The following is a 13804-nucleotide window of genomic DNA, read 5'->3' on the forward strand; positions in this document are numbered from 1 at the left end:
CTAAAGCGCATGACTCTGCGCAGGCCAGTAAGAATGCCGGCCACAAAGCTCAGTGATGCACAAGGTTCTTGCGTGGCCGCCATAAACCTAACTTGAGGCGATTCGAGCCTGAAAGAGAAAGTGAGGCCATGCGAACGGGGCGCTTTCACGAAGATAATCTCCGCACTTAACGAGGAAGAAACGACTAGTCTGTGACTGCTGTACACGTGTCCTCACCGTGGCGTCTCGTCTACCCCTTTCTTCGCAGAACGAGAAGAATCAAATAATGACGTCCAACGTGTGGCTGCAGCTGGTAAGTGCGCGGGACTTTCTTTAGTGCCACTCGGAGGGCGTGCGTGTTCAACCACCCCCCGGCCGCAGGTCTGGACCGACTACCAGCTCAAGTGGGACGAGGCGGACTACGGCGGCATTTCGGTGCTGCGGCTGCCTCCGGACAAGGTCTGGAAGCCGGACATCGTGCTCTTCAACAAGTGAGCGGACTGTTTCCCCTTACAGCCTGTCCGAGTGTAACGCCGAGATAAGTCCGCATCCTCTTCAAAGAACAATACCGGTCTGCACTGCAATAAAACACCGAAATGGAAAGAAAAAGTAGCTATAGAGATAAAGTGTGGCTAAATGCGTCCAGTCAGTGCAAAAGTTGGGAGCAAGGCACCTTTGGGCCCAGATGAGCCCGCTTATCGAAAGGTTTTTCACCCTTCTTCAAGTTTGTGCTCTCCACCTACCTTCAGCACTTCAAGTGTGGCTTAAAAGTAACGCTGGTTTACCTTGACTTGAGGCCATTTCACGATGTCAGCTCGGTAGGAGAAAATATCCCATCTGCGTCAGTGTTTGAGGAAATTCGGTGTGCCAGATATCATCGTATGCACCTTGGCACATGCTACGCGAGGCAGTCGATGCATTTAGCATCCACTCAAGGCCGTTTTCACGCTATCCGTATAGAAGCAAGGGGGGCGTATCCAGGGACCCATAAAACAAACGGCTGTATTCAAGCTTAATTGTTGCACCAATTATTCTCATCAGACGACTTACCGGACGGCGAAAGTCCTCTCCGATACAGGGCAAAACGTTCCGCAGCCCTCATCTTGTGTCATATATAAATGAACGCGAAATAGACGCGCGAGGCGTCCCTCTGGCGTGCAGGCGAAGTTGCTGCTCTTTGTTCCTTACACGGGCCGCTTCGAAATGCACTGCTTCCCCCTGGTGGTAGCCTCTCACGTCATTTCGGCGCAGCAGGATAGCTCCTCCGGCGTGCAGAAATGTGGCCCGCGCAGTGCAGTCGCCTTGCTCAGTACGAGCTTGACGCACCTATGGCTATCGCCACACAATTCGCCTTTGCTGCCGTACTGCCAGCGACATTCAAGCCATACGGAAGACCTTTTTGCAGTACAGATCGTTTTCGCAAGTGAGAACTACAGTTATATCGGGATGTAATCCTCCCTTGCTGTTACACTTATTCCAACGCTTTTCTAGTGCCTGCTCTGGATCCATGTGGTCACTTTTGCCGAAACTTTCTTTTCACAAAGAGCGCAGTATGTCCGCCAAATACGGGGCCGATCCTCCAGGGCCGTTCCACGGCCGGTCCGGCAAGGTTGTAGTATGGAGGTGGATGTATCTCCAGCGCAGTGCCTGGAAATAACTGCTGGAACATAAATTGTTTTATTGACCGCTTTATGGCCCTTCTTTGGTGCGTTAGGCTCAATAGTACCAAATAAAATAAAATAAGGGTTTATCAGCACTGAAATAATAACTACATATATAATAATATCGTCCAGAGGCCTTGGTATAGAATTTTTTTGCAATATATTGCATAAAATAACAGCAGATGCGGCAGTCGTAGAAGAATGTTTAGCACTTGTAACAGTACAATCATCATGCATAAACGTATGTTTGAGTGAAAAAAAAACTAATTTTTTTTCTGTTCTTCGGAAATTTTGTATTTTTCGCCATTTCGAACTTTTCCCAGCTCATATCTCCTTCTTCACTCCGAAAAAATTTCGAACAAATGGTGCTTCTTTGTATTTAAAGAATCGCTCTGATAACCACGTACATGGAAACCTGCGTCCTTTTTTCTGTAAGTTTGTGACGTGTAACTACGTTTTGGTATGCGGCACGATGAAGAAACGCACACCCAAACGGCAAACTTTTTAAAACGCCAGGCAGTTTTGCAGTTTTATTATGGCTGAGGGCGAGTTAACTTGCAGCCTTTTCGTGCGATATCCAGCCTATTCGACACTTCCTCGCTTAGAAAGTTTGTTGACACAGGCACACGCACTTGCACCCCTCCTGCTGACCACTTTTATTGACCCTCGCTTGTGATATGCCGCCAGCAAAATGTAGTGGAAGTCGGTGCTCCTACTCGGTTCATGTTTGATGAAGTTTGGACGAGGACTGTTAGGAAACAACAGAGGGCCTTCTGCGTAGCCGCTTTACGTAACAGTATTAACCCATGTGCTGAAATCGGAAAACATTTGTGTAGAAACATATCAAGTTAGACGTGCGAAAGGAATGGATAAATTTGTGTTGAAATAGATGCCGCCGATGTGTACGGTAGCTCCGGTGCGGCTCCGGTGAGCTTGTGTTTTCTTGCTTATCTTGTAAACATGAGCACTTTAACTTGCCTAAAATGTGATTATTTGTTTACACGACGACTTCTAATGACTGGAATGAGTAAAAAGAAGTATAACTGAGACCTTGAAGGGGGCGTTGAGTCACGGTGTGCAAATATGAGATCCGGACAAAAGTGGCATAATTAATAGTCGGGTAAGGTGGGAATTTTTCCTTTGCAAAATCTGCAGGCTCCTTGCAAAATCCCGCAATTTGAAAATTTTCCTCCTTCTGAGTAGTAATTAAGGATTGAAGAAGCAACATGACACAGGGGAAGAGTAGCGTCACCGTAGACGCGAGGGCTGTGTGTGTGTGTGTGTGTGTGTGTGTGTGTGTGTGTGTGTGTGTGTGTGTGTGTGTGTGTGTGTGTGTGTGTGTGTGTGTGTGTGTGTGTGTGTGTGTGTGTGTGTGTGTGTGTGTGTGTGTGTGTGTGTGTGTGTGTGTGCGTGCGTGCGTGCGTGCGTGCGTGCGTGCGTGCAGGACTGTGACGATATGCAAAGCGATGGCACAGACGTGCATCCTTGTGTCCCGAAGTGATGCCGACATTGTTTATGGGGAGTTTTAGAATAGGGTCACCCAATCGGTTTGGGGAATAGCGGGACCCAAGTGCGCATGCGCAGAACGCTAACGCCCCAAGTTCGATTTTTGGGTAAGCAGGTGACCGTAACGCACCCAAACTTCGATAGGGTCGGGCATGATGGCGGCGTCCGGCGAAGCGGGGGCCGCTCGCCTCACCACCTATTCGTCGTTGTCGCTACGCTGTGGCTCGCGTTCACGGCAAACGAATGGTGAACGAAGCTTTTTATTTGTCTGAAGGTGCCCACACCACCAAATTCGAGCGACAAAACGGCTCGAATCGTGAAATTTCTACCAGATTTGATTGCTGCTAGGCTTAGGGAGTAAGCGTTGCTTGATCGCCATGGCGACAGCACTTCCGGAATCGGAAATAGCTGTTAGTGGCGGCAACTTCCTAAGTGGATAGTCTTGGCTCGGATTGAACATGTCCGCATTATAAAAATATATTTGCATCATTTTTCACATTTCCTAAGTAGTAATTGGTAACTACAACAGTTTACGTATCGTTTTATTCACACAATGAAAAAAAAACAGCATATATATTAACTTATTTGTTCTGAAAGCTTCTCTTTCCCGCCGTCATGGCGCTGCCTTCAAGCAACTCAAAGCGACCCTCCGCGACCCTTTTCTATAGACAGAAGACGTGAACCCGTTCCCCAAACGCTAAGCGCATGCGGATAGTGTCACCCTATTCGCCCCGACCCTATTCTAATGGTGTCTTCGACTGGTCGGTTTAGATCACTCTAGAGCGCTCTGAGAGGCGATCGCACATTCGGCTGGTCGAATCCAGCCGCTCTGACTACATTCGGCTGGTTCTCTCTGAGCGCTCGCCTCCAGCTCAAAGCTCTCTGACGCGCCCCGAGAAAAAAGTCGGAGCGGCTCCAAGATGAGTCCACGTGACAGAGCCACTTCCGCCATTTCGCGAAAGCGGTGCGAGGCCTCGGCGTCCCTTGCGCGTAGGCAGAAGCAAGTGGAGGCTTTTGACGCAGTAGTAGCGTCCTTGCTGTGTTATGTTTTTCGGGTGCCGCGATGTGTGAGGAAAAATGTCCAAGAGACGCCGGATAATTACGCTAGGAACGCGGTCTGTGTTGCCGTCGCATGACAACAGCGATTCCAGCAGCAGCTCAGACGAGGACGACAGTGCTATCCACAAGGCGATGTTCGAAAAATGAGCGTCCCGTGGGACGGAAAGCCGGGGTAGCGATCGATACAGGCTAAGCGGCGACCGCGATGCAAACTGTGTGCGACCACGTGCGGCTAAAGGTAATCAAGGGACCTTACGTGCAGCTACTGTTGACATCAGCAGCGGTGCCGCGTAGTGCTTCCGGAAGTTACGGCCCCCTTCTGCGTCCTGCGCTTCCGCTCTAAAAACTCGCTGGCCATTCGGCTTGACTAGTCTCGCTATGCGCTCAGAGCAAGAGCGACTCCCACTCTGCCAGATCCTAACCGGATCGCGGGAGCGACCAGTCGAAGACACCATAAAACTCTCTCGTCGGAACGCAGGAGTTAGTGGGCCCCTTTCATACCGTGTTATGACTAACGAATATCTCTTCTACCATTCAGTGTTATTCTCTCACAACGAATCGTCTTGGTTTGGCTTCAAGGTCCTTGTACGAATCCGGATAGTGCTCTCTCTCACTCGAATATCTTGCAAGAAACACGGCAAGCAATAGTGGCCTACTGGCTCATTAACGCAAGGCATGCTGTTTCATGCGCCGGCAAAAGGTTTTCCGAATATTATTTCGAACGTGAAGTGCGATTACCGAACCCTGATCGCTCGTGACACTCCTGGGGCAATACTATCATCCAAGTTTTATTTCTTAACTTTAGGAATGCAGATCGAGCACAACGGCGGTTGTCCTGCGGAACAGTGGACCATTGTTTCAGTCGGCAAATGTGAAGCGCAGCAGGCATTCAAGAGCCCACATATTAATGTTTTACTGGATTAACGCCAAGCGTTCTGCAGCTGCCTTTTGCTCGGCCCTATAGTGGTCATTTTTCAGTGCTCGCATTCTCATTGTGCCTGAAACAAATAAACAAAAAGAGCTACACGCAAAATGAGTACCACATTGTCAGCACTACTTATGCTCTTATTTATTTTCCTGAAGAGGCCGCCGTCTTCATTTCGCTTGGTTCTGGCGGGAACTACCTCGAGCAACACATCAGCAGCGCAGCGACACTGGCAACAATTGGCACCAATATTGGCTTTATACTGGCAGTTGTCCGAAGCGCTACTTCTTCTATTCTTAGCCCTAATGGTTAATTTCGTATTCTTTGGCCAGTGCGACTACCGATGTTCGGCCAGTATTGACGCAGTATAAAGTACGAACCATGGTACCCCTGCTGTGTTCGAGCAGGCGGTGCAGGCACAACATCCACATTTCTGAAGCAAATGAAACGAGCGAGCGAGCGCATATAAATGAGAATGAGCCGGCCGGGCGAGTCCAGTGAAATTAGTGCACCCAGCAATTCTGGACAGACGCCCAGCATGGTCATGTGGATGGTGTGTTACAAAAAGACAATTAGATTTACACCAGTCTTGAAGACGGTTGATCGCGATGGTCCGAGTTTCCGCTGTGCAAGGTGTGCAAACATTTAGTGTTTTTTATAGCTTACAAAAGCATTTCTGTACAACTGCACAATAATTCGTTTCCATTCAAGCCTCAATTTATTGCTCACTTGTTCCGTCCATTTGTGTAAGGTATTTAAATTAGTTGAATTTTAGCCGGAAATCGCAATACAGGATGTTACTTGCGGCGCCTCTAATCCTGTGGTTTGTCGAGAATTGCTGCGCAAATGGAGCTGGACCTTTAAAATGGCACCAAAAACGCTAATTAATGCTCACAGTAAAAAAGAAAACTGGTTCTCTGGCTCTTTCTGGGTGGGTTGACGTTTGTCCCGTAGCAAAAGACGCAATAACTGCCAACAAAATTGAAGTTAAACATTTCCCGCCAATCGATTCAAATTGGCGGCGTCTACACGAAAAAGGACCGGCTGACACCGTTCAGAAGTGCATGAAAGCGTAGTAGCTCATCGTCTGGACCAGCGCCGAAAAGCGGCACCTGTATCCTAGTTGGGCGAGAGCGGTCTCTTGTGTGATTGCAACGCGCTCCGTAGACTGCACGGGCCGAGCCCTGCAAGTGCTTGTTGGTGTGCGCAGCGCGGACGGCAACTACGAGGTGCGCTACAAGTCGAACGTGCTCATCTACCCGAGCGGCCAGGTGATGTGGGTGCCTCCGGCCATCTACCAGAGCTCGTGCACCATCGACGTGACGTACTTCCCGTTCGACCAGCAGAAGTGCGTGATGAAGTTCGGCTCGTGGACGTTCAACGGCGACCAAGTGTCCTTAAAGCTGTATAACGACAACTACTGGGTGGACCTGTCCGACTACTGGAAGAGCGGTACCTGGGACATCGTGGAGGTTCCGGCGTTCCTCAACCGGCACAACAACAGCAAGCAGCAGCGGCCCACGGAGACGGACATCTCCTTCTACATCACCATCCGCCGCAAGACGCTCTTCTACACGGTCAACCTGATCCTGCCCACGGTGCTCATCTCGTTCCTCTGCATCCTGGTCTTCTACCTGCCGGCCGAAGCCGGCGAGAAGGTGACGCTGGGCATCTCCATCTTGCTCTCGCTGGTCGTCTTCCTGCTGCTCGTCTCCAAGATCCTGCCGCCCACGTCACTGGTGCTGCCGCTGATCGCCAAGTACCTGCTCTTCACCTTCCTCATGAACACCATGTCGATCCTGGTGACCGTGATCATCATCAACTGGAACTTCCGCGGCCCGCGCACGCACCGCATGCCCAACTGGATCCGCGTCCTCTTCCTCAAGTACCTGCCGGCCATGCTGCTCATGAAGCGGCCGCACAAGACGCGCCTGCGCTGGATGATGGAGATGCCGGGCGTCGGAATGCACCACTACCACCCGCGGCCGCCCCCGCAGCCACCCGCGGCCGCGGTGCCCCCGCCGCCGCCGCCGCCCCACCCCAAGCACGGCACCGAGTGCCTCGAGCTGGCAGACGTGCACCACCCCAACTGCACGCGCAAGGCGGCGCCCCCGGCGGCCACGGCGCTGGCGCCCCCCGGCGGCCGACGGGACTCGGCCGACGGCCGCGACTCCGCCGCGGGCGACGTGCTCTACCTCAGCCCCGAGGCGTACCGCGCCACCGAGGCTATCGAGTTCATCGCCGAGCATCTACGCTGCGAGGACGAGTACATTCAGGTGCGTGGCCAGTAGTATACATTAGTTAGTCCTGTGTGGGAAAATTTACTTTTGTGACAGGTACATTTTTTCGTTGCTCTGTGCAGACTCTCTGTGGATGAACGTTGGTTGCGTAGTGCTCACTGCATAAGCATTGGGGCCATAGTATTACGTTGGCTGCGAAGAGTAATGACGGGGTACTCCAGTCACAAGGATCTGAAAAAAAAAAAAGAAGCATGCATTTGTCGTGCGTTTTGAATGTAGAGAACGCTAAAATCCCTTTTTTTATTCTGGTTCGGATTAGTTAACTTATGTGATACATACCGATCGCAGATGATGCATACTTTGACGGACATCGATCACAGTACAAGGCCGTAAGCTATCCAAGCGAAGAAAACAGCAGAGAACTGTGAAGTTTGCGTCGATGACGACTGTACCCTTCGTAATGGGGCATTACAGGACGTAGTTCTCAATGCTACCAGCTTGTTTTAAGAACTTCAGGCCCTGCCCTTCCGGAGGGCTGAGTTGCTTTCCGATGCATATAACGCAGTCGTATAATTAGCGGAAAGTTGACATAAATCGTGAAGAAAGGCGACATGAAATAAATGTCTGCTCTGTCTGGCGAGAAAGAAAGATTGCTTCTGCCATGTGGCACAGGTAAATAAAAAAAGTCATCCGCCTCCTTAAAAAGAGGCAAGTTCTGAAGGCCCTACTTTTCTGCGCTCTGAATATTGCCACGGATACCACTCTGTATTTGCTTCTTAAAACCTCCGCAGTCGCAAATGCTGGAACTGGCGCTCCTTCACTTGCGCGAAGCCAAATAGCCTTTCTAAGAGCTTTCTTGACGCGTAGCCCTGAAAATGTGATAGTAATGATGGTGATGAGTTTTTTTTGGCGCAAGGGCAGATTCTGGCCAAAGAGTGTAATGACAGAAAGTATTTTTTCGGCTGCACAAGGTGGGGTCATAGACCGGTTTTCCAAGTATTTCACCCTACAGAAGCCGAGCACGATGCCACGGGAAAGCTTGTACCCATTGTATCACCGGTGGGTATCTGGCGGCACTGGGGATCGAACCCCGCGCCTCCCACATCGGATGCTCAAACGAGTAGGCTCTCGCTGCCGTGAGCACTGAGAAACATGAAACAGCAGCAAGGTGTAAAACTGTAAAGAAACAAATAGTGGACATCGATACAAATGTCCGAGTTGTTGACGCTCAACGCGATGATAATCAGGCCGTTTGCGCTACGTATTCCTACTGTTATGTCTTCGTTCCACTGCAGACACAGTTTTCGTGAGGGCTCAGCGCGTAGCTGTGAGACAATGCGAAAGGCGGCTAATGTGGACTGAAGACGGTAGACACACATACTGAGTCGCTGCACTTGTTTCGTTCATTCATTGTTGTGCACTCGGGGCGCTTAATATGAGTCCAGCTTGCCTCCAGCTTGTTGCCAGTTCGAGCTTTTATCGACTATTGTACCTGTTGCGCTGTTCCTTTACTGCATGCATTTACACGTTTGAGCGCTAAAAAGGCACCCAAAGCCATGAATGCGCATTCCGCGTTACATTTCGTCGCACTGGCAAAATACCTAGGAGCGCCGACATAGGGCACTTTTTTGTCGTGACTAGCTTCTTGATCAACCATTTCTTTTTTGCCGGATACCAATGGCATTGGCCATATGCGACGTCAGGGCTGCGAACTGTTCACCAATGTCATTCGCTGGTTTCAGTATCAAAGGCAAGGCCAGCCAACAGCAAAGAGGCATAATAATGACTCTGGGAAAAAAAATTGCAATACGCGATTCGTAATTAGCTATCTTTCCTTCTCATTACAAATTTTTATATACTGGAGCCGATCACCAGGTTGTGCGTCACCCGTACGCCAGAGTTGCGCGTTCGAGTGCATACGTGCGTCCTTTGCGTTGATCAAGGGCCACCTTTCGCTGGGAAAAACACTTTGCGCGTCAAAAGCAGCTAAAAGTCGTTTAGTGTTTCATGCAACGTGACACGAGGCAATTTGTATTTGAACGACCCTCGGGACGCGCCTCACTGCAAGACCTCGATATATCAATCGCTCTTGCTAACAGCCGCTCGACCACACTCACTTTCACGCCGCACGCGGTGTTGTGCGTACCGTGATGCGCCGTGAGACACCGCGCATGCATCGCTGGTGGACGTATATTGCACCGTGTACTCTTGAGTGGTAGCCTCGTTAACCGCGTTTCAACTTGAAATTCTAAAATATTGTATAGGGAAGCTAATTTACAGGAGAAAATAACGGCTGATTCTTACACCTTTTGACCAAGGCGGCAGGCTCCTTTCGAAATCGCATGCAAGAATGCGCACAGCAGAAGTGCGTATGATTTTAATGAAACCGAATGGCGTGGCAGTTGTCCGGTGGAGATCTAAGACACAAAGCATGGAGCGCATAGAAATGGCGGCGGCATCCGTCTCAGTTCTGTTATTGAGCTTAGGAGGGTGTTCTATCGCACATTTGGCAAAAAGAAGACGGGAAACCGCCTCAATGCTGAGATGTGACATGTGGCAAGGGAAATGCTTCCCAATCAGAACGTCACCATGCTACATGATCATAAGCGAAGAATTGCATGAAAAACTGTTAGGCCTTTAGAGGTTACTTAAGAACATGGCCAAGAGCGCAAAAGGAGATTCTCGGCCACCCTAGTCTGTTTCTGCATGGGTCTTCTCTGACTTCGTTTTACACCGTTTCGACGTTCTGCGCTATCACCACAGAACTCACAAAAGACAGAAATAAATGAAGCGCCACGTGTTTCTGAGCTGATTCGTACGTAAGGAAGCGAAAACAGCCGAAGCAGAATGAGTGCAAAACATTTTTGGGAGTTTATTTGCAGTAGTAATAACTGTGGTTGGATGCCCAAACCACCTTCAACGACTGTAACTAAGCGAGCTCGCTTGACAGCACGCAGCACATAAGCCGACAGCATAGGTACGGATGCTGACGCTTCAGCCTCGCCACTGTCAATTATGCAAGTAGGTTTCTGTCAGAGCAGCAGTTGCGCTCAGTGACACAGTGAGAGAAGGCCGCATCTCTTTTTTTTTCTTTGATCTCATCCAAGGAAACGCGAGAGAGCCGAAGAAGCCTGTAGCTAGTGCGGCAGTCAGTGGTAACGACGCACTGCGTTGCATAGCACCTGTCGTATTTGAAGCGATTGCGGCAACTATGTCAAGTGTTACGTTCTGTGACAGGCGTGCCTAAAGCTCTTCTTGTGCCAAAGAAGTCGCGCATACTTGGCTCGTGACCAGTGCTCGCAGCCAAGAGCGAGCTACATCCCTGTCGGTGCCCTTGTTGGCGCTGTGGCAGTTTAATAGCTGAAGACGAGACGGAAATGGCTTTGGCAGAGGCCCGACAGCCACAGGCTTCTAACTGTAGAAGTTGCACTCTTTATTTGAGCACACACTGAATAGATACAAGATATGCAGGAGTAGGTAGCACGTGAAAAACTGTCATATTTGTAGTGGATCCAGGAATCACTTTATTCATCCTCATATTAAGCGCCCAGGAGTCTTCACCTGAACGGGACGACAAAGTAGCTTTGGTAAGTCAAGATATCGACGTTCTGTCAAGCTACCATCTCAATAAACTTAACTCATTTACACTGAAAGCTTCAATGAAGTCTTCGCACGACACTTCCTGACAGAAAGAGTTTTGACAAAACTGCGTAAGAATGGTGGTGGCGTAAGAAGCATTAACGTTTTTAAACAAGCCAACAAAAACAAACATTTGGTAAAGAGATAAAGCTTGCAAATAGGTTATTTACAAATGAGCGCATTGCAAGGTGTCCATTAGAGTCCCACGAACGGGACTCAGTGCGCGCGCTTACTTTCGACGAGTCCTGATGTCGCACCACACACGGCCGCATTAATCCAACTCGGAAACAGCCGCGGCTGGTCACGTTGCGCCCTGGCAGGAAGCTCTGCTAAAAGTGCCTTTATAAGCCGCCGCCGTGCTTCCGTCGCCATGCTTGTCTCGGCTGTGCTCCATTTAACTACTTATATGTGGAGCGCGTCAAATGCGCGCTGACTTTGCCATGGCGATAGAGTGGCTTCTGATAAGTTGTACGCTCTCTTGTAACTGTTCTTTTCGGAACGTTGATTAGCAAAACTACTTGGACGTTAGTGAAATGCATGGGTGCTTGCCGCCTCTATTGGGGCCAATCAGAGCAGCCAGCGAGACCAAGCCTTATTACATTAACGAACAGGTTCTGCGCATTGATTTCGGACACCGACCATTTTGAAAACCCATTAGTATTCGCATGTATGATGCATTCTTGTTGTTCCACCGCAAAAAAAATGAAGAGAAGACAAGTTTACAATGACGGAGCGAGTGATTATAGTTGAGAAACGCTGCTCGCTTGTTCCGTATTTTTCATGTCCTTGTTGCACTTGGCGCTGTCTCGATCGTGTGGCTCATTATATTACTCTTCACTCATGTGTTAGACATTTGTCTGCGCATCTTGGTCGCATACCTGACATTTCATACATGCTGCGAGGGCTTCATTATTGTGGGAGGAGGAGGAAAGGCAGAGAGCTTCATTATCATCGTCGCTACAATTCTAATCACTGTCATCCTCGCTGAGTTTATCGGAGGCTGCTTCTCTCAATGACTTCAAGTTACTCATGTTTTCCGGCAACCACGGCCACTTTGTTGTTCAATGGCCTGTTAACAGTGAATAAGTAATTAGAGTGAAAAATAAATGGAAACCAGGCGCTTTAGGAATCGATGTTGTGCCGCAGGAGATGTGCATTACGCGCGGCGTGGTTCGTGCTCGGAGCTTCGTTAGACAGTGGTAGAACAAGAGCCCGGGTGTTGCCTAAGCATTTCTGCCCATAGCGCCTCTGTCATCGAGCTTGCTTGTTCTTTCCAGGGGCGGTAAAAGTAGGGCTCGTCACTTCTATGAGACTTCATGGTTTTGCAATGCTTTTGTAGCGATAGCTACATTACGGTAGCATTTCGAGCCTTCAGCGTGGTTGGTCACGTGGTGCGGCGCAGCTGCCGGCGGCACGGCGCCGTGGCTGACCGCGTGGTTCGTCACGTGGTTCGTCACGTGACGAAGTTCCACTCGGCCAGCTGTAGCTATCGCGTCACTCCAGGTTTAACCGGAGCTAAACCACCGCCAATTTTTTTTTCCTCGCGGAACCGTGTTGACTTATTACGCTGTTCAGAAGGCTAGCTTGTCGGTGCAATAAACCGAGCAGCAGTACTCAATGTTAGTCGTGCATACGCACGTGGCGTCAAAGCTAAACTCAAAGCAGTTCATGTCCTGCTCATGTTCGAGATTTTCGGTTCGGCCGGTGGCTCGCTACACCAGCTTATTTGCATTGCGGCGCGAGTCGGCACATTTAGTTCATATAGCAAGGTGCTAACTTTTGAATCGCTAGTGCATCCCGGCGCTTGTGCAAGAGCAGCTAGAACTGATATTGATGACGGGGAGACCGAGAACGGCACGAAGTTGAACGCGGCTTCCATTGTCGAGACATTGGTTGGCGTGCTGAGGCTATCCTCCCCCCTTACAGTGAAGCAAAGGTGGCGCATTCCGTTGCAGATCCGCGAGGACTGGAAGTACGTGGCCATGGTGATCGACCGGCTGCAGCTGTACATCTTCTTCGCGGTCACCACGGCGGGCACCGTGGGCATCCTACTGGACGCGCCGCACATCTTCCAGTACGTGGACCAGGACAAGGTCATCGAGATCCACCGCGGCAAGCCCACGTGAGCGGGCCCCCAAGCATCTATACGTACAGTCTCTTCTATATACTCGGACCATAGGTCTAGGCGGACAAAAGAACAACACACGTGGCGCCATGCTGCTGCGCGACTTTCGGGCCACACCTCAAAGTACTATCTGGAAGTTGCCACTGATTGCTCAAGACTGTGTGCTGCGCCCCGGGGCGACGAGGAGAGACCGCTGCTGCTGTGCGCCGATGCAGCCGGCGGCCGCGCGCTCAACGCGACACGACTATGTTTGCATTCGACGAGTAAAAATGTTTGTTCTCTCACGCGCCTTCTCTCTGGCCGCCGACGGCCCGACTCGAGCATGTCCAGGTAAGCGCCGCTGGTTTCCCGTGCCTTCGGGGCGGCGCCTCCGGAGTGTCTGCGGAAGATCGGATGAGACTGTCTCAGCTTCGCCACTGCCCGGTTCGTATTGCAGGGTCTTCGCGGGCAGAAATAGACGAGCTAAATCGCGGCCTCGGTCCAGAGTGGTTAGGTTAGTTCTGGTTTGGCCGAAGACGTTCTCAAGTGCCAAGAACGACACTCCCAAACACAAGGGCGCCTTTCTGCGACTTGGTGGCCCTTCGTTGGGTGAACTCGGCCTGCACGACCGGTAAGTTGACAAACGACGCTTCGGCCTGTGCGAATAGCTGACGAAAGTGGAAAGTAAACC

General features: G+C 50.4%; 1 protein-coding gene across 1 annotated transcript in view; it reads left to right on the forward strand.

Annotated features, from left to right (window-relative positions):
- Positions 1-13415, forward strand: part of nAChRbeta1 (nicotinic acetylcholine receptor beta1) — a 31766-nt gene extending 18351 nt beyond the window's left edge. Inside the window, exons 3-6 of the mRNA XM_077652826.1 lie at positions 248-292; positions 361-470; positions 6341-7406; positions 12965-13415. Coding sequence (XP_077508952.1) covers positions 248-292; positions 361-470; positions 6341-7406; positions 12965-13135 — 1392 coding nt within the window. The 3' untranslated portion in view covers positions 13136-13415. The remainder of the gene's footprint in view (positions 1-247; positions 293-360; positions 471-6340; positions 7407-12964) is intronic.
- Positions 13416-13804: the final 389 nt, after the last annotated feature.

This window comes from Amblyomma americanum, chromosome 2 (genome assembly GCF_052857255.1).
Source record: "Amblyomma americanum isolate KBUSLIRL-KWMA chromosome 2, ASM5285725v1, whole genome shotgun sequence".
In the NCBI taxonomy this organism is placed as follows: Eukaryota; Metazoa; Arthropoda; class Arachnida; order Ixodida; family Ixodidae; genus Amblyomma; species Amblyomma americanum.